Here is a 24,630-nt window from a genome sequence, read left to right as displayed (position 1 = left end):
ACAGAAACGGACATCTCCTCATCTGATACCGAAACTGGTGAAAACGATAGAACCGGATCACGAGGCAGACGTGGACGAGGAAATTATTACCCGAGACGCGGAAGGGGTCCATCTAGAGGTAGGGGTGACACAAATCGGAAACCATATTCAGAATGGCCAAACGAAAACTCATCTGGTTCGGCATCTTCTGGCTTACCGCCCTCTGGCCCCTCCCCTTTTTTAGGGGGGACCAGAGAGAACCCTACAGGGACCCTTATCCAACAAGGGTCAGAGAAACCCGCAAATAGATGGGGATGAAGGAGTACTACAGGTGATTAATCTTTCCAAACATATCCTGACACAGGCGCAAGTGGGGGTCCTTGGTCGTGGTCTTTCATTTGTACCTACAGTGGCCTTTGATAGATTTAATTGGACCAAGGACCTCCACTTATTTTCAAGAAAATTAAAATGGCATAAGTTTCATAAGATCCGAGATAGAAAGCAGTGCCAAGAACTTGGCATTGGCTTGAATGAACTCCCGGCGGTAAGAGACCTAGCGTCCTTAATTGATGATAACTCTAGGAATCAGGGGGAAGGACCTTTCACCACATGTAGATTACAAAATAAATCCTTCCCACCTATTGGAGAGGCTTCCTGTATAGATGTCTTCCTGGAATTGATAACGAAAGAAATTAGAACAATGGAAATTCCCTCTTTGTCTGCATCTAGACTTAACTTTACTTATGAAGAACGTAGAGCGATACAACAGCTCCAAAAAAATGAAGAGCTGATAGTCAAAGCAGCAGACAAAGGGGGTAACATAGTGGTTCTTGATCGACCACAATATGTCAACATGTGTAATAAATTGCTTAATGATAGATCCACATATGAAATTCTACCTGGTGATCCGACTGTTCCATATAAAAAAGAGCTTCAGTCAATTGTGCTTCGAGCAAGGTCGAGTAAGCTTATAAATGATCAGGAATATGAATTTCTACTCCCAAAAAATCCCATCATCCCCACCTTCTACGCCCTGCCCAAGGTCCACAAAGGGGTTTCTCCCCTAAAGGGACGACCAATAGTGGCAGGGATAGGAGGTGTTGCTCAAAATGTTGGAATCTATATTGATAAGATCCTCAGAGGATTTGTACAGGCCCTCCCATCATATACGAGAGACACGACAGACCTTCTTCAGAAATTAGAAGGGATAACAGTTGAAACTGACACCCTATTAACGAGTATTGACGTTGAGGCATTGTACTCATCCATACCGCATGAGATAGGATTAAGAGCGGTAGCCTACTTTTTGGCATTTAGAGGTAATCAGTTTAGAGCACATAACGACCTGATTCTCGAATTGTTGCATTTTGTACTTACACATAATTATTTTTTGTTTAATGGCTATTTTTTCCACCAGCTCAGAGGGACCGCTATGGGGAGCCCTTGTGCCCCCAGCTATGCGAATCTCACTCTGGGCTGGTGGGAGGCCACCCAAGTTTTTGTTGAGTCTCGGGAACAATTCAGTGAGCGAGCTCTTTTATGGGCTCGCTTCATTGATGATATATTCATATTGTGGCAGGGGACTATGGAACAGTTTGAGGAGTTTTTAAAATCTCTCAATATCAACACTATAGGCTTACTCTTTACATATGAGTGTAATTCATCGTTTTTACCGTTTCTTGACATCTTGATTCAAAAAAACAGTGACGGGAGTCTTCGGACGACTGTATACAGAAAATCGACTGCTACAAATTCACTCCTGAGGTGGGAGAGCTGCCACCCGGGACCCCTAAAAAAGGGGTATCCCGAGGGGGCAGTATCTCCGCCTCAGGAGGAATTGTTCAGAAAGGGGAGACTTTGTTCGGGAGGCACAGGACCTGAGGAGGCGATTTATAAATAGAGGCTACCCACAGTATGCCTTACGATCAGCTTATCAACATGCTTTAAAAACTCCCAGAGACTCACTTTTTATACCAAAAAATCGTGACACCATGACACCCACTATGCGAATAATAGCAACATTTGATAATGGAGCATCACAAATGCGCGAGATCTTGAAAAAATACTGGGGGATTCTCCAGATGGACCCGGATTTGAGAGATGTCATCCCAGAATCCCCCCAAATCACCTTTAGAAGGGGTCGAAATATAGGAGATATGGTGACTCACAGCCATCTCACTCCTGTGGCATCGGGTCATGTGACTTGGCTTGATAGAATCCCCAAACCTACAGGAAATTATCCGTGTGGACATTGTAAAGCCTGCCCTTATATATGTAAAACTAAAAATTTTAGATGTGAAGCCACAAGAAAACAATACATCATTAGAGACTTCATAAATTGCAGTACCAAAGGCATTATTTACATGGCAGTGTGTCCCTGTTCTAAAAAATACATAGGCAAGACCTTCCGTGAATTCAAGAAACGCATTCTTGAGCATATGGGGGATGTTAGACATGATCGTGATACTTCTCTGGCCCGTCACATGAACCAATGCCACAGGGATTGTCAATATAACATCCAATTTTTTGGACTTGAAAAAGTAAAACCACCTATAAGAGGAGGAAATTTTGATCAGATGTTGTTACGTAAAGAATGTAGATGGATTTATGAATTAGGAACTATGGCCCCAGAAGGCCTGAACGACCAACTCAGTTATGCATGCTTCCTATGAATACTGCTCTCTCACCCCCCTCCCCCTCTATTGGTGACTTTGGCTAGGTAGTTAGAGGAGGCCTTAGTGAGCCTCTTGAGTTAGCATCACCAAAATTGAATTATCTAGGGATATTGACTAGGCCAAGTAGGAGGTACGAGAGCGGGACCGCCCTTCTAAGGGCGTCAATTCTGCCTAGGGTTAGGGGCTACAGCTAGAACAGGGTCAGTTCAGGTTCCTTAGGGCCACATAAACCACCCTAACACAATTTATTAGGGCATCCCCCCAAAAAAATAGGGGGTGGGAGAGCCGTCTGTTTAAGGAAACCATTAGTTTCTTTAGATAACCTGGTCTATTCAGATTAACATAGTGCAAATGGTCGTCCTCCTTGGGTCCTGACCCTCTGATAGCATATCCCCTCCTACCTGAGCATTTCCTTCATACATTCATGCACTATATATGTGATGTATTATATTATATTTTATATATGGTTGCATATATGTGAGGTGTGGGGTAAACATTTATCCCTAATGAGTACGAATGGTGGTAGCGTAACTTACCTTCAGGGACCTAGTATCTGTCTTACTGAGTAATGGGTACCTCATGCTGCACCCCCGTCTTTGGGGATTTTTGTTGTTTCCCCCCCCCCCTCTCCTCATAAACCCTATTATCATATGCAAAATAATTATTACCTATTTATTGCTCTACTTACAGTATCATATCTATATCCTCTGTTGTGCATCCTAACACTTAGTCAGGCTCTTTTAAGTATATCTTCATTTATAAACAAGCGAATTGCCCCTTAAATATACACTGCTTCCGTTACTACGGACGCCGCTGTCAGATTCAGCAACGCCCTCTGTAGTCGTCAGAGAGGGCGTTGCGTAATGACGCGGCGCCGGCCGGAAACAGGATATGACGACAGACGCCGGCATGGTCTCAGTGAGCGCTAAGCAGCCGTCAGAGACAGACGGCTCCCCGCCAACGCGGGTTTAGTGCGCTCATCTGAGAACCACGAACCGGACGTGTGGCTACAGGAGTGTGAGTATGATAGCTGGTGCGATGCGCACTGCTTGTATTGCAGGAACTAGCATTTCCCATATTGATTGGGACCTTGTATCTTCATTATAGGTATCCGGGCAAACACTTGGAAACTGTGAATATGTGTCTTTTCTCTAGGTATCTATATTGATACTATGAATGGCCAGTAACTATGGAATACGGATGGCACATTGAAATCTTTTTTCTATGTTTATGCTTTACTTACAGGTTGCCCTGAAGGATGACTGACCTCCTGTTATGATAAGCCACACTATGGCAATAGGGATTTACACTATATATCGGGTGTTTCCCTATTGGATGAGCTAAAATAATTAAGGGATATACACTGTGTATCGGGTGTTTCCCTATGAATTAAATTATTTTGTTTTATACTCTATTGATATTTTGTCATATAGCAGTATTACTATCTATTGCATACTGTATACATTTCCCCTGAGGAAGCCACGTAGTGGCAGAAACGCGTTGGGTGGTCTTTGGCAATAGTTATGCTTCTCCTTCATCGTAATTCCACATAACGTGTGGTAACTGCTATTTGTGTTGCTTTACTATTTGGGCACTTATTCTTTATCACAAGGTGTGGTGCATTTTAGAGTATTATATATTAAAAGCTATGTTTTACAAGGTTTTTTCCCCCTCTCAACATCGAGAAATGGGTATTTCGAGTTGATTCTTTGATACATTTTTACCGGGAATTTGGGCCCTTGCAGGCTCATTTATATGCAACTGTTGCAAAAATTTGAGCCTATTGATGAGTCAGATATAAAATTTCTCTCCTGGAAAATGCTGTTTTTGGTAGCCATTACTTCGGCTAAGCGAGAGTCTCGGAGCTTCAAGCTTTGTCCAGTCTTCCTCCCTACATTAGAGCTCAGCAGGACTGTTTAATTCTTCATCTGAATCCATCTTTCAGACCAAAAGTATGTTCTGATGCTAATCTTAGCAAAGAAATTTTTTGCCAGATTTCTATCCTAATCCTCAAAGTAATCTACAGATCTCTCTACATTCTTTGGATGTGAAAAGAGAAGTTCTCTCCTATATTGATAGAACCAAGGAGTTCAGGCAATCAGAGTCTCTCTTTGTGCAGTTTCAGGGTCCTAATAAGGGGAAACCAGCATCCAAGGCTTCTCTGGCACACTGGATTAAGTCAGTGATCTGTTTCTGTTATTCCTTCTGGGGTGAAGATTCTCCTTTGAGTGTCCGTGCTCATTCCACCAGGGCCATGTCCACATCCTGGACAAACTTAGCGCAAGTCTCCCTTGATGAAATATGTCGGGCAGCGACTTGGTCATCACCAGACACCTTCATCAACCATTACAGATTGGACCTAACTTCTGGCAGGGAGGCGTCCTTTGGCAGAAACGTGCTGGAAATGGCTTCCTCTTTACCCCCCCCCCCCTTTAATTTACTGCTTTGCATATCCCTTTGTGTGCCGCCGAGGGCCGAAATGGAAGGTTAAAATTTACTTACCGAAATTTTTTCTTTCCATGAGTCCCGAGGCGGCACAGATTCCCTCCCTATTAAATTTTTTTTTTTTGCTGCATACTACACATGTGTCTTGGTTTCTTTGGTGCATTTATCAGATAGGAGGTCTCTGGGCCAGGTGCCCTGGATTAATTAATTTACTAAATTGTTTTAATGAATCCTGTGATCATATCTTCTGTCTAGTACCGTGTTTCTCCGAAAATGAGACCGTGTCTTATATTAATTTTAGTCACAAAAAACACACTAGGGCTTATTTTCAGGGTAGGGCTTATTTATTTACGGTATGTACCTTGAACAACATGGGGGGCTGTAGTAGTGTGGAGGATGGGGGGCTGTAGCAGTGTGGAGGATGGGGGGCTGTAGCAGTGTGGAGGATGGGGGGCTGTAGCAGTGTGGAGGATGGGGGGCTGTAGCAGTGTGGAGGATGGGGGGCTGTAGCAATGTGGAGGATGGGGGGCTGCGGAAGTGTGGAGGATGGGGGGCTGCGGAAGTGTGGAGGATGGGGGGCTGTAGCAATGTGGAGGATGCCGCACCCCCCCATCTTACACACTCCCGCAGCCCCCCATCCTCCACACTCCCGCAGCCCCCTATCCTCCACACTCCTACAGCCCCCCATCCTCCCCTTCCCCTGTCATCCTCCTCACTTCTACAGTGCCCCCCACCCCTCTGCCATAATAAACTACGGTACACATTTCATCCCCAGCAGAGACCAGCACTTCACTACCTTACATAGTGACATAGTTAGTACGGTCGTAAAAAGACATATGTCCTTCATACGGTAGCGTCCGCAACTTGTACTGTATGGAAGATGCAGCTCTCGGCGGCGGCGGGATCTCCTGTTGCTTAGCAGCCGGGGGCAGGGACACATCCGTGACGTCAGCCGTACATACGCGCGGACGTTTTAAAGCGACAGCGTCCCTGCCTTGGCTCAATTACAGTAACTTGTCGCGGGACCAGCCAAGGGGGGTGGGGGTTTGTGAAGTCTGCAGGCATTACTGGCGGCCGCGGTCCGGATCTGGACCGCGGTCTGCCAGTTGATTACCCCTGGCCTAGGTCTTATTTTCGGGGTAGGGCTTATATTGCAGCCCACCCTGATAATCCTGCTAGGGCTTACTTTCGGGGTAGGGTTTATTTTCGGGTAAACAGGGTAGGAGAAAAGAAAGATGTTAAACCTTTGTGTGCCGCCTCGGGACTCATGGAAAGAAAAAATTTCAGTAAGTAAATTTTAACCTTGTCGCTCCTTCCCTTCTGAGTCCTCTAGTGCACCCACAGAACGCTTTACATACACATATGAGATATTTTCTTACTCGAGAGAAATTGGGTTACAAATTTTAGGAAGATTTTTCTCCTTTGTAAAAATAAAAAAACTGGGTCTACAAGAACATGCGAGTGTAAAAAAATGAAGATTTTGAATTTTCACCTTCATTTTGCTGCTATTCCTGTAAAACACCTAAAGGGTTAACACACTTACTGAATGAATATTTTGAACACTGAGGGGTGCAGTTTTTATAATGGGCCATTTGTGGGGAATTTCTAATATAAAGGCCCCTCAAATCCACTTTCAAACTAAAATGGTCAATGAAAAATTCTGATTTTGAAAATTTTGTGAAAAATTGGAAATTTGCTGCAATACTTTGAAGCCCTCTGATGTCTTCCAAAAGTAAAAACATGTCAACTTTTTGATGCAATCATAAAGTAGACATATTTTATATGAGAGTCAATATATAATTTATTTGGGATGTCCATTTTTTTCTTAGAAGCAGAGGGTTTCAAAGGTAAAAAAATTCTACATTTTTAAAGTTTTCATAAAATTTTGCAATTTTTCACCAAGTGATGCAAGTATCGACGAAATTTTACCAGTAGAATATGTCACGAAAAAACTCTCTCGGAATCAGAATGAAAAGTAAAAGCATCCCAGAGTTATTAATGACAGTTGTCAGATTTTCAAAAAAAGCCTGCGTCCTTAAGGTGAAAATGAGATGCGTTCTTAACCCCTTGGGGACGGAGCTCATTATGACCCTAAGGACGGGAGCATTTTTTGCAAATCTGACCACTGTCACTTTAAGCATTAATAACTCTGGGATGCTTTTACTTATAAATTTGATTCCGAGATTGTTTTTTCGTGACATATTCTACTTTATGTTAGTGGTAAATTTTCGTCGATACTTGCATCATTTCTTGGTGAAAAATTCAAAAATTTCATGAAAAATTTGAAAATTTTGCATTTTTCTAACTTTGAAGCTCTCTGCTTATAAGGAATATGGATACTCCAAATAAATTATATATTGATTCACATATACAATATGTCTACTTTATGTTTGCATCATAAAGTTGACATGTTTTTACTTTTGGGAAACATCAGAGGGCTTCAAAGTTCAGCAGCAATTTTCCAATCTTTCGCTAAATTTTCAAAATCGGCATTTTTCAGGGACCAGTTCAGGTTTAAAGTGGATTTGAAGGGTCTTCTGTTTAGAAATACCCCATAAATTACCCCAGTATAAAAACTGCACCCCTCAAAGTATTAAAAATGACATTCAGTAAGTGTGTTAACCCTTTAGGTGTTTCACAGGAATAGCAGCAAAGTGAAGGAGAAAATTCAAAATCTTCATTTTTTACACTCGCATGTTCTTGTAGACCCAGTTTTTTTTTATTTTTTACAAAGGGTAAAAGGAAAAAAATCCTCTCAAAATTTGTAACCCAATTTCTCTTGAGTAAGAAAATACCTCATATGGGTATGTCAAGTGTTCGGCGGGTGCACTAGAGGGCTCAGAAACGAAGGAGTAACAATGGGATTTAGGAGAGTGAGTTTTTCTGAAATGGTTTTTGGGGGGCATGTCCCATTTAGGAAGCCCATATGGTGCCAGGACAGCAAAACTTCCCCACATCACACACTATTATGGAAACTACACCCCTCAAGGAACGTCACAAGGGGTACGGTGAGCCTTTACACCCCACAGGTGTTTGACAACTTTTTGTTAAAGTCGGATGTGTAAATGAAAAAAAAATGTTTTCACTAAAATGCAGGTTTTCTACTTTTTTACAAGGGGTAATAAGAGAAAATGCCCCCCAAAATTTCTTCTGAGTATGGAAATATCCCATGTTTGGACGTCAAGTGCATTGCGAGCGAACTACAATGCTCAGAAGAGAAGGAGTGCCATTGAGCTTTTAGAGAGATAATTTGTTTGGAATGGAAGTCGGGGGCCATGTGCATTTACAAAGCCCCCCGTGGTTCCAGAACAGTGGACCCCCCCCACATGTGACTCCATTTTGGAAAATACACCCCTCACGGAATGTAATTAGGGGTACAGTGAGCATTTACACCCTACTGGCGTTTGACAGATCTTTGGAACAGTGGGCTGTGCAAACAAAAATATTTCATTTTTCATTTTCACTGACCACTGTTCCAAAAATCTGTCTGACACTTGTGGGGCCTAAATGCTCACTGTACCCCTTATTACATTTCGTGAGGGGTGTAGTTTCCAAAATGGGGTCACATGTGGGTATTTATTATTTTGGGTTTATGTCAGAACCGCTGTAAATCAGCCACCCCTGTGCAAATCACCAATTTAGGCCTCAAATGTACATAGTGCGCTCTCACTCCTGAGTCTTGTTGTGCAACCGCAGAGCATTGTACGCCCACATATGGGGTATCTCCGTACTCAGGAGAAATTGCGTTACAAATTTTGGGGGTCTTTTTTTCCTTTTACCTCTTGTGAAAATAAAAAGTAAGGGATCATAAGAGATAAAAGGAGAAAAAGCCCCCCAAAATGTGTAGTGCAATTTCTCTTGAGTACGGAAATACCCCATGTGTGGCCCTAAACTGTTTCCTTGAAATAAGACAGGGCTCCGAAGTGAGAGAGCGCCATACGCATTTGAGGACTAAATTAGGGATTGCATAGGGGTGGACATAGGGGTATTCTACGCCAGTGATTCCCAAACAGGGTGCCTCCAGCTGTTTCTAAACTCCCAGCATGCCTGGACAGTCAGTGGCTGTCCAGAAATGCTGGGAGTTGTTGTTTTGCAACAGCTGGAGGCTCCATTTTGGAAACACTGCCGTACAATACGTTTTTCATTTTTATTGCGGGGGGAGGGGGGGGGGGTCGATAGTGTAAGGAGGTGTTTATGTTATGTTTTACTCTTTATTAGGTGTTAGTGTAGTGTAGTGTACTGTTTTTAGGGTACATTCACACTGGCAGGTTACGGTAAGTTTCCCGCTAGGAATTTGCGCTGCGGCGAAAAATTTGCCGCAGCTCATACTTGAAGCAGGAAACTTACTGTAAACCCGCCCGTGTGAATCTACCCTGTATGTTCACATGGGGGGGGGGCAAACCTCCAGCTGTTTCAAAACTACAACTCCCAGCATGTACTGACAGACCGTGCATGCTGGGAGTTGTAGTTTTGCAACAGCTGGAGGCACACTGGTTGGGAAACCTTCAGTTAGGTTCTGTTACCTAACTCAGTATTTTCCAACCGGTGTGCCTCCAGCTGTTGCAAAACTACAACTCCCAGCATGCACGGTCTGTCAGTACATGCTGGGAGTTGTAGTTTTGCAACAGCTGGAGGCACACTGGTTGGAAAACCTTCAGTTAGGTTCTGTTACCTAATTCAGTATTTTCCAACCGGTGTGCCTCCAGCTGTTGCAAAACTACAATTCCAAGCATGTACTGATCACAGAAGGGCATGCTGGAAGATGTAGTTATGCAACAGCTGGAGGTACGCAACTACAACTCCCAGCATGCCGAGACAGCTGCTTGCTGTGTGGGCATGCTGGAATTTGTAGTTTTGCAACATCTGGAGTGCTACAATTTAGAGACCACTTAACAGTGATCTCCAAACTGTGGACCTCCAGATGTTGCAAAACTACAACTCCCAGCATGCCCAGACAGCAAACAGCTGTGTGGGCATGCTAGGAGTTGTAGTTTTGCAAGATTTAGAGGGCAGTATAGAGATCACTGTGCAGTGGTCTCTAAACTGTAGACCTCCAGCTGTTGCAAAACTACAAATTCCAGCATGCCCACACAGCAAACAGCTGTCTGGGCATGCTGGGAGTTGTAGTTTTGCAACATCTGGAGGGCTACAGTCTAGAGACCACTATAGTGGTCTCAGACTGTAGCCCTCTAGATGTTGCTAGGCAACTCACTGGCTTCCGTCGCATCCAGGGAGCCGTTCTCTTCTGCCGCACGCCGCCCGTAGATCTCCATCGCCGCCCACCGATCGCCGTCGCTCTGCTGCCTCCGGACGGGTAAGTGATCTTCGGCGCCGCTCCTCTTCGTTTTCCCTGTTCTGGCCCGCCTATTGTGGGTGGGCAGGACGGGGAAAACGAAAGTAAACCCCCCTGTTCCCGATCTACTATTGGTGGTCATGTCTAGACCACCAATAGCAGGGATAGGAGGGGTGGCACCCGTGCCACCTCACTCCTATCGCTTTAGGGGGATCCCCCTTATATTCCGGGTCACCGGGTGACCATAGACCCGTAATGACCCGGAATCGGCGCAAATAGCAAGTGTGAATTCACTTGCGTTTTTCGCCGATCGCCGACATGGGGGGGGGGGTCTAATGACCCCCCCCTGGGCATTTGCACGGGTGCCTGCTGATAGATATCCCGGCACGTGGCGGGGACCGAAATTCCCACGGGCGTATGGATACGCCCTTCGTCCCCAACAGGTTAAGGGGTTAAATGGTCTGCATCTGCTATTAACCCCTTAAGGACCAAGCCCATTTTGGCCTTAAGGACCAGAGCGTTTTTTGCACATCTGACCACTGTCACTTTAAACATTAATAAGTCTGGAATGCTTTTAGTTATCATTCTGATTCCGAGATTGTTTTTTCGTGACATATTCTACTTTAATATAGTAGTAATTTTTTTTGCTAACTTGCATCCTTTCTTGGTGAAAAATCCCAAAATTTGATGAAAAATTTGAAAATTTAGCATTTTTCTAACTTTGAAGCTTTCTGCTTGTAAGGAAAATGGATATTCCAAATACATTTTTTTTGATTCACAAATACAATATGTCTACTTTATGTTTGCATCATAAAATTGATGAGTTTTTACTTTTGGAAGACATCAGATTGCTTCATAGTTCAGCAGCAATTTTCCAATTTTTCACAAAATTTTCAAACTCGATATTTTTCAGGGACCAGTTCAGTTTTGAAGTGGATTTGAAGGGTCTTCATATTAGAAATACCCCATAAATGACCCCTTTATAAAAACTACACCTCGCAAAGTATTCAAAATGACATTCAGTCAGTGTTTTAACCCTTTAGGTGTTTCACAGGAATAACAGCAAAGTGAAGGAGAAAATTCTAAATCTTCATTTTTTACACTCACATGTTCTTGTAGACCCAATTTTAGAATTTTTGCAAGTGGTAAAAGGAGAAATTTTTTACTTTTATTTGTAGCCCAATTTCTCTCGAGTAAGCACATACCTCATATGTCTATGTAAAGTGTTTGGAGGGCGCAGTAGAGGGCTCAGAAGGGATGGAGCGACAAGGGGATTTTGGAGAGAACATTTTTCTGAAATGGTTTTTGGGGGGCATGTCACCTTTTGGAAGCCTATAGGGTGCCAAAACAGCAAAAAAAAAAAAAAAAACACACATGGCATACCATTTTGTAAACTAGACCCCTCGGGGAATGTAACATGGGATAAAGTGAGCCTTAATACCCCACTGGTGTTTCATGACTTTTGCAAATGTAAAAAAAAATATATATAATTTGACCTAAAATGCTTGTTTTCCCAAAAATTTTAAATTTTTAAAAGAGTAATAGCAGAAAATACCCCCCAAAATTTGAAGCCCAATTTCTCCCGATTCAGAAAACAACCCTATATGGGGGTGAAAAGTGCTCTGCTGGCGCACTACAGATCTCAGAAGAGGAGTAGTCACATTTGGCTTTTTGGAAGCAAATTTTGCTCTGGGGGGCATGCCGCATTTAGGAAGCCCCTATGGTGCCAGGACAGCAAAAAAATAACCACAGGGCATACTATTTTGGAAACTAGACCCCTCGGGGAACGTAACAAGGGGTTAAGTGAACCTTAATACGCCACAGGTGTTTCACGACTTTTGCATATGTAAAAAATAAAAAAAAAAATTTCCCTAAAATGCTTTTTTTCACAAAAATTTTACATTTTTAAAAAGAGTAAAAGCTGAAAATACCCCCCAAAATTTGAAGCCCAATTTCTCCTGAGTAAGGCGATACCCCATATGTGACCCTAAACTATTGCCTTGAAATACGACAGGGCTCCAAAGTGAGAGCACCATGCCCATTTGAGGCCTAAATTAGGGACTTGCATAGGGGTGGACATAGGGGTATTCTACGCCAGTGATTTCCAAACAGGGTGCCTCCAGCTGTTGTAAAACTCCCAGCATGCCTGGACAGTCAGTGGCTGTCTGGTAAAACTTGGAGTAGTTGTTTTGCAACAGCTGGAGGCTCCCTTTTGGAAACAGTGGCGTACCAGACGTTATTTCATTTTTATTGGGGAGGGGGGCTGTGTAGGGGTATGTGTATATGTTGCGTTTTTTACTTTTTATTTTATTTTGTGTTAGTGTAGTGTAGTGTTTTTAGGGTACAGTCACATGGGCAGGGGTTCACAGTAGTTTCTCGCTGGCAGTTTGAGCTGCGGCAGAAAATTTGCCGCAGCTCAAACTTGCAGCTGGATACTTACTGTAAACCTCTGCCCACGTGAGTGTACCCTGTACATTCACATTAGGGGGGAACATCCAGCTGTTGCAAAACTACAACTCCTAGCATGCGCTGACAGACTGTACATGCTGAGAGTTTTAGTTTTGCAACAGCTGTAGGCACACTGGTTATGTATCACTGAGTTTGTGACCTAACTCAGTGTTTCACAACCAGTGTGCCTCCAGCTGTTGCAAAACTACAACTCCCAGCATGTACGGTGCATGCTGACAGTTGTAGTTTGCAACAGCTGGAGGCACACCGGTCGTGAAACACTGAGTTAGGTAAAAAAAAAAAACTGAGTTTCACAACCAGTGTGCCTTCAGCTGTTGGAAAACTACAACTCTCAGCAGTCACCGACAGCCAACGGGCCTCCAGCTGTTGCAAAACTATAAGTCCCAGCATGCCCATAAGGGAATGCTGGGAGTTGTGGTGGTCTGCCTCCTGCTGTTGCATAACTACAGCATGCCTTTTTGCATGCTGGGAGCTGTTGCTAAGCAACAGCAGGAGGCTGTCACTCAGCTCCAACTGCTGCTCCCTAGGTCAGTCCCTCACTGCTGCCGCCGCTCCTGGGGCTCGATCCCAACAGGGACGCCAGGGATCGGGGTCCCCAGCTCCCAGGGTCTTGTTCCCGCACCCGTCCTCCGGAAGAGGGGCGGAGCGGGTTGCGGGAGTGACACCCGCAGCAGGTGCCCTGCCCTGTGTAGTGAAGAGGTTAAGTATCTGGGGGTATCTGGGGGTCTATATTACTTCTCGCTACTCCTCTCTTTACTAACTACCTTCCACTCTTTCGGGACCTTCGGGCTCTCTTGGAAAAATGGCGCTAGCAATTAATTTCCTTTTTTGATCCTATCGCTGCGGTTAAAATTACGATTTTGCCAAAACTGCTTTATTTTTTCGAGACGCTGCCTACTCGTGTTCCCTTATCGGCCCTGCGCTCTTTCCAATCAGCTATTTTCCGTTTTATTTGGGATGGTAAGAGACATCGCTTGCCAATGTCAGTCACGATGGCTAGCAGGGCAATGGGGGGGGGGGGGGGTCTGGCGGTCCCCGATATCACTAAATACTATTGGGTTGCTCATCTGCGACACTTAGCGGCGTGGTCCTTGTACCATGCCTATAGTCGTTGGATGGAGCTGGAGAAGCTTTGGCTGGCTCCAATCCATCCTAATACTCTTCTTTGGTCTTCTCCGGCATCTAGGGTCTCTCTTTCCCCTTTACTAGGCCCTATGTCTTTCTCCAAATATGTGTGGGGTTACTGCTCGGTAAAATTCAATCTGTTTTCAGCTTCTTCTACTCTGCATTTTTTCCTATATCATGCTGACTTTCCCTCTTGTCTGTCTTCAACTATGGTGCGGGAATGGGGAACTAGGGGCCTTTTCTGCTGGGCTGATGTTGTAGAACCCATTTCTCGCTCCCTCATGCCTTTTGACTGGTGGCTCGTTGGGGCCTCCCCTAGTCTGAACGCTTCCACTACTTACAATTGCGGCATTATCTGTCGTCTGTGACTGGTTCCGTGGTGTTTTCTTTACCAACTGGCTTCAAAAGACTCTGCCACAGTGGGCCTCAGACGAAGCTTATTCTCTCCGATATTTACTCCCTGCTTCTCCACCCTCCTGGTGGGGATCCTCCTTCTCATCATTCTATGGGGTTCTGGGAGGACACTCTTCTTACTACCATTACCTTACCTCAGTGGCGGGTTATCTGAGAGAGGGCTTCTAAAGCTTCCATTTGCACTGTCTATAAGGAAACTCAGTATAAATTGCTTATGGGTTGGTATCATACCCCGGAGCTGTTGAATAGATTGAACCCTGATATCCCTCCTCAATGCTGACGTGTGGGGTGGGCTTGGGTACGGTCTTTCATATATTCTGGTCTTGCCCTCTCCTAGCAGACTATTGGAAACTAGTGCAGCGAATAATATTAGATGCCCTGGGGGTTTCGGTTCCTTTAGATCCCCTGGTTTATCTTCTCCATCTTTCTCACATTCTTTTGTTTAAGAAACCATTTCGGCTTTTCATGCACATTGCTTTGGCCACCAAGACCCTGGTTGCCAAATGTTGGAAGAGGACTCTTCCTCCCTCTGAATGTGACCTGTTGACTCGTATACGTGAGATCAGTTCTCTGGAATTTCTCATGGCCTCTTTAAATAACTCTATTCCCTCATTCGTTTCGGTCTGGGAGCCTTGTGACCGCTATGCTGACCAACAACCACCTTGACTCCTCTGCCTTGTAGCTGATATTTTTCTTCTCTCTTCTCTTCCCCCCCCCCCCCCCTCCTCTTGGGTCCTATGTTGGTTACATAGTTAGTACGGTCGAAAAAAAGACATATGACCATTAAGTTCAACCAGGGAATTGAAGGGTGGGGTGTGGCGCGATATTGGGGAAGGGATGGGATTTTATATTTCTTCATAAGCATGAAGTATGACGTGGTACAATGTGATATTTAATCTAACGTTTTAACAAGGTAAAGATGTGTTGCAATGTTCTGATGCTTCTGATTAGCTAAATATTGGGGGGTATTTAAAAGGGAAACACCCCCTGACAACACAAGTAAAACATTATGATAGGCCAAGCGGTCTGCTCAGTCTAAATCTGTTGGGGTCTGAACAGCTAGATTCCACCAGTTAAAACTTTAGAAATGTCTCTGTGACATGTAAAAACTTTGTTTTAAATGACAGACACTGAGGAGAGTTGCATTTACATCTATGCACCTCCCAACTTCCAAGTTTGTGTCAAGGATCTAGATCAAAATATTTTTATTTATCAGGGGATTGCACAATTCCAGCTTGATTATTAAGCTCACAGCCAATACTCATGCTTTATGCCCGTTATATTATGGTTAATGATCATGGCATATTAAACGTCCAAAAAAAAGCACTTCTCAGCTGTGGTAGGACGCAGGTCCACACCAGAGTTCACCTATCCTTTTGTAAGCATGAGTCTGAATGCCATATTGAAGAAAGAAAGAACTGCCACTGCACCTTCTGGAGAACCAATGAAAGTTCCTTACTCAAAGACAGGGTAAGTGACAGGGAGTAAGGAAATTTCTCATTTAGAATCCCTTCTATGAAGCATACATATTTCACAAAGTTAATAGAGCTTTCCATTTACATCCATAAATAATCAGCAAGACTATATCCTACCTGTCTAAATCCATCAGAAAAGTTGTTCTTGTAATATCGTATAAGAGAATTCCAGCCATCCATTATTAGTCCCCACTGTGTTCGTTTGCCAGTTCTAAAACAGAAATGCAAGCTTTAGGCAGTTAAAAATCATTTTGGGGATATAGACATGCAATTTTATATAGCAGCATTTCAACTTGCCTTGTAAAGTCTGTTTTCAAAGCTCCTGTTCCTGCATATTGCTTTGCACAAGCATTCGCATTATCAGCCCAAGCTGTGAACAAAGTGTAACATGTATCTGTATGTTAAAATATGACAATCACTGTGTGCACATCTAAAATTGATTTCACATTTTTTACAACAGGTTATTTAAAATGAGCAACATTACCATTTTTATAAATCTTTTCAAACTGTACTTGTTCTTCAATTCTCTGCCCAATATGGAGGACTCCAAGTCTCTGAAACACAAAAAAGGAAGCTGTTAATTAAGCATACCTAGACAAGGGGCCCGCCTTCTCCCTGCTTCCCAGGCACGTTACATGACAGTGCACTCAGCCTATCACTGGCCGAGGCAGGACATCGCTGCAGCCGGCGATACGCTGAGCGCAGAATCACTCATCGTCACAAGGCAGGAGACCGACACCGGAGGACAGGGACACCAATATCGGCACTACACGGGAACGTCGGAAGGTGAGTTTGTTTTGATACTTTTTGCAGCTGGGCACAGGGGATTCTGAAAAATTACACTACAGATCTCCTTTAACATGACCCCAATATAGGTAAATGCTTTGACAACTTCACAGCATATGCTGCACAGCTGGAGTCTGGCTGGAGTCCTAAGTTGTGCAAAAAGTGTTTTATTCACATGATAAAGAATTTACAGCTGGGATAAACAATGTCCCTTGCCTATGGAGACCTGGGGGACTGCCTCCAGGCTAGAAAACCATCTATAAAAATTCATAAATAATATAACTTATATCCTGCTCCCATTTACGTATTGTGAGAAGCGGAGAAGAAAGTGGGACATAAGAATCATGAGAGAGAACAAAACCATCTAGCAAAGCATCTCAGTTAAACTGTACAGGAGCAGTGAATCAAGCACATAGAGAAGCTAAAGTTGTTGATAAAAATATATGTGGGGCAAGTGATTATCCTGTCATACTGCAGTTACTGAAACTATTTTTGGAATGCACAGTAATTGTGACAGCTTTGTTTTCCTGAGATTCCTCCAAAAGTTCGAACCCCTCCAGCTATGCAAGTTTGAGCAGACCAAAATTGTCCCATATAGGAGTAAACTGTGTAAACCCATCAACTCTATATAGTTAACTAACCTCATCCCACACAGTGGAGTTTAAAACTAGGGTTGAACGGGGTCAGTATTTTCCTCAGGGAGAGGGCATCACTTCTGGTGTAAAAACGGAGATTCAAGTAGGCCATTTAGCACTCCGCAGGCTTCTGGGTACAAAAATATGCACATTAGCTCACCACACCACCTTCACAGGTTATGCGTCTCAGGCTCCAGTTAAGAAGTCTCAGAACTGTGCCCTCTCTCTAAGGAAAATACTGACCCTGTTTAACTAGTCACAGGCCTCTCACCTAAGCCAAGCCAGATCACCCTGCTCTGTACTGACGAGGGGCGATCTGAAGAACTTCCAGTATTGTGGTAGAGATTTTGCGTAGTACGATTGCAGTACTTTTCGTTCTTATTAGAACCGCAATTCTCGAGAGCATACCACCTGAAGATCATCTCCTGCCTGCCTCGGAACATATGAAGAAGGAGAAGATCTTGAAGACTGCAGCTCCGGAAGAAGCCGACGAAGAACTTGGAAGAAGGGAATCGGCGGTGAATTCCGGAACTTCGGAAAAGACTGCGCAGAATCTTTTAGAAGAAACTCACTGCCTCTGGAGAAGATTGGCATAGCTTCTCCCACCGGGACCGGATCTGCATAGCTCCTCCCACACGGGAAAGAAAACTTTGCAAAGAATCTCCACAAGAAAGTGGAAAAGAGCCTGCTGGAAGAAGCCATGGCCTCAACCAGCAAGTAAACCCAGGAGGCTGCAGGGCAAGGCCTGGAGGTCCAGCCCCAACCACAGCAAACTTCAACCTCCACCACAGCAAGGCAGAAGGGCGGCAGAATCCCCAACCTAGAAGCTCCAGCCCTGGATGAGGCAAACTGTTGCCTTGAAGCTAAAGCCTGTGGACAGAAGGGTGCCGGACATGTCCCACGACGTGTTCTGCCAGAAGATGCTGGCGGATCAAGGCTTCTCCTCGGCTGACACCCTCGGAATCGCAACATACATGTCCGGAATCTTCTATATCACCTTTGCCACCATTGGAACCTGTGGAAGATACTGGGAGGAGGTGAAAGCGGCGAGTCCCGAATCCCCTTTCTCTCGCTTTGTGGGCAACTGCCCTATTCAAAGAGAGGAGATGCGGGTGACTGTCTCAACGCGGAACCCACAACCCCAGGGCAAGGACATCTCGACCTTCCTGAAGCGCTTCTGCACAGTGGTGAGGGAGCCAACCCACATCCTGAACTCCCTCGGATACTGGACCTGCAAGTGGTCTGTGGTCGTCAGACTGAACAAGAACCTTGCTTCTCCAGATGGACTACAGCACCTGCCACAGACATTCTCCTTGGGCAACTCCACAGGACTTATCTTCTACCCGGACATGCCGCAGACCTGCAGGAGATGTGGCAAGATGGGCCACGAGGGCATGGACTGTAAGGAGGATGCTGGCAGGTTTTGCCGTGTGACAGGTCACACGACCAAGGATTGCCCCAAGAGCAAGACCTGCAACCTCTGCGGATTGGCGGCCCACAGCTACAAGGACTGCCGGATGGCCAAGCCGACCAAGGAGGGTAAGAAGGGGAAAGCCACCACTCCTGCCCCGTCCCTCCCCTTCCCTCCCCTGCCACTCCCGGCCCATCATCTACCCCTCCCGCCCAATCCCGTACCACTCCTGCCCCCCGTACCCCACCCCGTCCTCCCCTGCCCCACCCAGCCTCCTTTCTCTCCTGGCCCAGAAGCACCTAACCCCTCCAGCTGCTGGTGCCTGCTCTTCGGAGGATTTTCCTGTGCTTCCTCCCCCAGGTACCATACAGAGGAAGAGAAAAGGAAGGGACAATGCATCAGCTGAGTCCCACAAGAGAAAGATCATTGAGACCTGAGAGACCTATCAAGCTTCAGATGAAGAGGAGGAGATGGAGCAGGTCTGTGAGAGCCTTCAAGCTTCAGATGAAGAGGATGAGATGGAGCAGGCCCAAGTGGAGCAGGTCCAAGCGGAGCAAGTCCAAGCTCAGTCTATGGAGGAGCTGCTGCAGGACCCAGAGGTCAATCTTGGACACACTGGCCAACACGGTCTACGACGAGTTCTTGGAAGGGTGCTATGAGAAGCCACAGGAGCTGACAGGCACCAGAGAAGAGGACCCGCCCGACCGGAGTGGTAACTAGTATCTAACCTCTCTTTTTATTCCAATGGCTGATCTTAGCATATTTTGCATTAATGTGAGGAGTATTAGAGCTAGGTTTAGATTACAGACTGTCCTTACGTTCTTAGATTCTCAGAGGTGTGATGTTTACATGCTGCAGGAATGTGCTTTGTCTGCTTCTAGGTCTTACAACCATCTGGCCAGGCGGTGGTCTCTCGGCCCTTCCTTCTGGTCTGGTGGGGGTGACTGTAGGTCTGCAGGGGTGGCCATCCTGATCAAGGTAGGTAACTTTGCACTTGATTCCGTCCAGGAGCTCGTCTGCGGCAGACTTCTTGTCGCAGACGGTTCCTGGGCGGGTGAGCCCGTGCGGGTCATCAACGTGTATGCCTCCCCTGAGAAGAATGTCCGACTGGAGGTTCTCCGGGCCCTGCGGGCTCAGCTTGCCACCACTAGGGCAGTAGTGTTGGGTGGTGACTTCAACTGCCCCATTGAGGTGGACGGGCGCAGTTCTGGCACATCCGCCAACCTGGACTTGACGTCTAAGCTGCTGATTGAGATGGTGACAGAGGCATCCTTGCAGGACGTTGTTGGGTCCATCGAGAACGGCTCCGTAAACTATACGTGGAGCCGCCTCGATGGCTCGCTCCGTTCTCGGATAGACTTCATCTTCACTTCGACAGCAGTCAGAAAGGTGTCGTACTCTATGGTCCCCTGCTTCTTCTCTGACCACAGGGCCATTTGATTTCGGGGGACTCTGGGCCATGGAATCCCACCTAGCCCAGGCTCCTGGAAGTTTAATTGTGCCCTGTTGGAGCAGAGGGAGGTCATGGAGGAACGTAGGGATGGAACCTTGTATGGCGTGATGACAAATGTCTGTTTAACTGCATCAGCGATTGGTGGGAATAAGTTAAAGTCGAGTTCCGTTGTTTCTTTCAAGCAAAAGGCAGACAACAAGCGTGTGCGAAGAAGTGGGACTTCAGGAAACTGCAGCGCGAGCTGCGGTCCCTGCAGGACCTGCTCCAGTGTGGCAGGGACGTCAGGGAGGAGCTGGAGGAGACCAAAAAGAGCTTGAAAAGGCACTTTGAGGAGGAATCCAAGCAAATCGTCTTTCATTCCAAGGAGGAGAACCTGGAGAAGGGTGAGAAGTGTAACTCTTTCTTTTTCAGGAAGCTCCATGCTGGCCACACGCCCCTGACTGAGCTACGAGATGAGATCGGACACATGAGGAGGGGCAAGGAGGAGGTGGTGGGGGTCGTCTCCGACTTCTACGGCATCCTCTACGCCCCCAAGTCATCCGACTCCGAAGCCGCCGAGAGGTTCCTGTCAGGTATCACTAACGTTGTTGATCCCGCAGGTGCGGCGGCTATGGACGATCACTTGACGGTGGGGGAGCTGCTCTCTGCCGCTAAACCCTTTAAGCCCGGCAGGACCCCGGGCAGTGACGTCTCCCGGCCGAGCTCTATGTAGCACTGGGTGAACTGATCTGTCCAGACCTGTTGGAGTTGTACAAGGAGATGGTGGTGGGGGGCATAATGCCTCCGTCGCTGAGGGAAGGGATGATCACGATCTTGTATAAGCGGAAGGGGGAGAGATGTGACCTGAAAAACTGGCGTTCCATCTCTCTCCTGAACGTGGACTACAAGATCCTCGCCAAGGTGCTGGCCAACAGGCTGAAATCTGTCATCGGGCAGATCGTCCATCCGGACCAGACCTGCGGCATTCCTTGCTGACAGCCTTGCCCTTGTGAGAGACACAGTCTATTATATCCAGGACTGTCGTGCCCGTGCCGCCCTGGTCAGCTTGGATCAGGAGAAGGCGTTTGACCGTGTCTCCCATGCGTTCATGGGCAGGGCTTTGCGCAGGCTAGGTCTGGGGAAGATGTTTTGCTCTTTTGTTAATTTCATGTATTTTGATATTTACAGCACGGTGTTGGTGAATGGCTGGAAGACTAACCCCTTTTCCATCCTTTCAGGGGTTAGACAAGGCTGCCCTCTTTCACCTCTTCTTTTTGTTTGTGTTATAGAGCTCTTCGCTGAGACTATACAGCAGAATGGAGAGATCAGAGGGATCACCGCACCAGGACCAGATGGCTACGAGGTCAAGTGCTCGCTCTGCATGGATGACGTGACCGTCTTCTGCGCTGACCAGCGTTCAGTGACTGCACTCGTCCAGACCTGCGAGGACTTTGGCAGAGCTTCGGGGGCAAAAGTCAACTGCGGGAAGTCGGAAGCCATGCTCTTCGGGGAATGGCACCTGGCTTCTTCCGCCCCCTTCCCCTTTACTGTTAAGCCGGACTTCATTCAAATTCTTGGAGTCTGGTTCAGGAAGGAAGGAGCGGCCCTTAAGTCTTGGCAAGACCGACTAGGAAAGATGAACTCTAAGATCGGACTGTGGAGCTCCAGAAAGCTCTCTATTGTAGGCAAGGCACTTGTCCTGCGGAGTGAAGTTTTGCCTGTGCTCCAGTATACTGCACAGGCCTGGCCTCCCCCTACCACCGCTTGCAAGGCCATCAACCGGACAGTGTTTTGCTTCATCTGGGGCAAAATGGACAGAGTCAAGAGGACTGATGTACAAGGATCCCCGCAAGGGTGGGAAGGGAATACTCGATATCCCCACTCTGCTGAGGGCCTCCTGTGCATGTGTCAGCGTGCAGCGGACTCTTGTTGAAAAGACTGGCTCAGTGGGCAGGTCCATGTTTTACTTGTTTCTCATGCCCCTCTGGAGACAGCTGGGCTGGGACAGGTGGGACAGCTCCATCCCTTACAACTGGAACGCTCCCTGGTTCTATGGGGATGTGAGGGAGCACGGTTTGTGAGGGAGCACCAGCTGGAAGGACTGTAACCTGACCTACGGAAGCCGAAGACAATCTACAAGCTCATCCGACCTAAGGACTTGATTGAGCTAGTTCCGGGACTCCCCACAGCCACTGCAGAGACAGTTTGGACTAATGTGGCCTCAAAGCGGCTTACCAATGGACACAAGGACTTGTTGTGGATGGCCGTCAAGGGAGGACCTCTCAGGTCGTTCATGCATGCCCGCAACCTGTGAACAACCCGGTACTTTCCCCGGTGCCCCTATGTGGAGGAACCATCTTTGCACATGTTTTGGCAGTGCCCCTTTGCACAGGGTCTGTTGGATGCCCTGGAACATGAACTCAGAGACTCTGTACCCAGGAATTGCCTATCGTACCATTCGGTGCTTCCCTGGGACCCATGATGCGGAGGCCATCCAGGAGGCCTGGCGCCTTATGAACTGTTTTAAGGACGCAGTGTGGCTTGCCAGGAACCGCCTCGTGATCAACAGGGAGAACATGTCTGTCCGGGACTGCCGCAGGTTCATCAAGAGCCTGCTTAGAGACTATTCCATCTTGGACAGCCCGGCGGTTGATGAGGAAGAAGAGGAGTAAAGACCCCTCTCCTCCCATGTCTCCTTGAATATACAGCCCAGCAGTTTGGCCCTGTGATCCGCCCCCTCCCTACCCCCACATAGTCGCCCATACCCCCCACGCCCCCAGCCCACGCCCCTAACCCAATCACAGATTGCATTGTTTTGTTATTCGATCTCTTGTGCTTTTCTATTACAGGATTGAGCGGAGTGTTAGAGTAGCATGATGTGCGATGTATCGCTTAGGGAACCGTTGCTGTGTATTGTACTGTCATGCTTTGTGTGATTGTAATTTATTGTATGACTTGTAATGACTGAACGGACAATAAAGCTCTTTCAATAACGACCTAGGTAAAACAATAAAAGGTATCTGTCTGACACCCCATGACCATCTTAACTGTTTTAGAGAATATGGGGGAGATTTAACAAAACCTGTGCAAAGGAAAAGTTGCCCAGTTGCCCATAGCAACCAATCAGCTCGCTTCTATAATTTTTAACAAGGCCTCTGCAAAATGAAAGAAGCGATCTGTTTGGTTGCTATGGGCAACTGGACAACTTTTCCTCTGGACAGGTTTTGATAAATCTCCCCCTATAAGTGGACTTTATCTTACTGCCTGAGGTGGATCAATATGAGAAAATACTTGTCTGACTGTGCCGATTTGCTAATCATAGATACAGTAAACAATTCAACTGAGAACATCGTGTAATGTTATAGGGTAATTGTGCAACTAATGGACTTGATAAACTGTTGTAAGAAAGAAGTCCGGGGCAATGCAATTATAAACATCATGAAACACATGGTAAAGATGTCAGATGTGAAGATAGGTGTTGTGCAGGACACTTAGAGGCCTACCATGTAAAGCCTGGAAAAACAACTGTAATGTGTAGATTGATTACCATACCTCTACTTGTCACTACAGTAGACAATCGTCCAGAATTCTGGTATCCTGAAATTCTGGGTAAATATTTGGATGGAAAGAACAAGACACATGATTTTGCCTTGTATAATGATGTTAATAAGGGTAAAGTTTGTGGGGAAGGGACTGAGGTATATGAACCTTGTCTGTTACAACATGAAAGTAACATATGAAAGTTCTTAAGAACTCCGGTCACTGTGGGAAATCATTTTATTGAGGTAGGTCCTCGACAAGTGTGTTTGGTCAGTATTGATAATGAAACTCTCATTCCCCTTAACCTCTTCAGGACATAGGGCGTATGGATACGCCCTGCATTCCGAGTCCTTAAGGACCGAGGGCATATCCATACGACCGTGGGAATTCCGGTCTCCACCGCTAGCCGGTTGAGGACCGGAGCCGGATGCCTCCTGAAATCGTTCAGCAGGCATCCCGGCATATCGCCCAGGGGGGTCATTATGCCCCCCCATGTCGGCGATGGCCGCAGATCGCTGGACAATTCAGTCCAGCGATCTGCGGCGATTCCGGGTCAATCGGGTCTCCAGTGACCCGGTGACCCGGAATTACTCCGACGGCCCCGAACAGCCATAGCCTGCAGGGGTGAGGTGGCACTGGTGCCACCTCACAATCGCTCTGATTCGTCGGCCGGTTTACCGGCCGACCAATGAGGGCGCCTGCTGCGGGTGTCACTCCCGCAACCCGCTCCGCCCCTCTTCCAGAGGACGTGAGCGGGTGCGGGATGTGGAGCCCGGGAGCTGGGGACCCCGAGGGACTGACCTGCAGTGTGGATCGTTGGTGGTGAGTGACAGCCTCCTGCTGTTGCTTAGCAACAGCTCCCAGCATGCAAAAAGGGCATGCTGGGAGCTGTAGTTATGCAACAGCAGGAGGCAGGAGGAAGACAACCACAACTCCCTGCATTCCCTTATG

The 24,630-nt window shown here is 46.5% G+C and overlaps 1 protein-coding gene across 4 annotated transcripts in view; it reads right to left on the bottom strand.

Annotated features, from left to right (window-relative positions):
- The window catches only part of SACM1L (SAC1 like phosphatidylinositide phosphatase), a 647,794-nt gene that overhangs the window by 60,952 nt on the left and 562,212 nt on the right, over positions 1-24,630 (bottom strand). For all 4 annotated transcript variants that reach the window (XM_056520232.1, XM_056520231.1, XM_056520230.1 and 1 more), the window contains 3 exons: positions 16,360-16,429; positions 16,173-16,245; positions 15,993-16,086 (listed from right to left, as the gene is read on the bottom strand). In XM_056520232.1, the coding sequence (XP_056376207.1) occupies positions 15,993-16,086; positions 16,173-16,245; positions 16,360-16,429 (237 nt within the window). The remainder of the gene's footprint in view (positions 1-15,992; positions 16,087-16,172; positions 16,246-16,359; positions 16,430-24,630) is intronic.

Source organism: Hyla sarda, chromosome 5, assembly GCF_029499605.1.
Source record: "Hyla sarda isolate aHylSar1 chromosome 5, aHylSar1.hap1, whole genome shotgun sequence".
Classification (NCBI taxonomy): domain Eukaryota; kingdom Metazoa; phylum Chordata; class Amphibia; order Anura; family Hylidae; genus Hyla; species Hyla sarda.
Note: the sequence above shows the minus strand (reverse complement) of the source record. Positions and strands in the feature narration are given on the sequence as shown.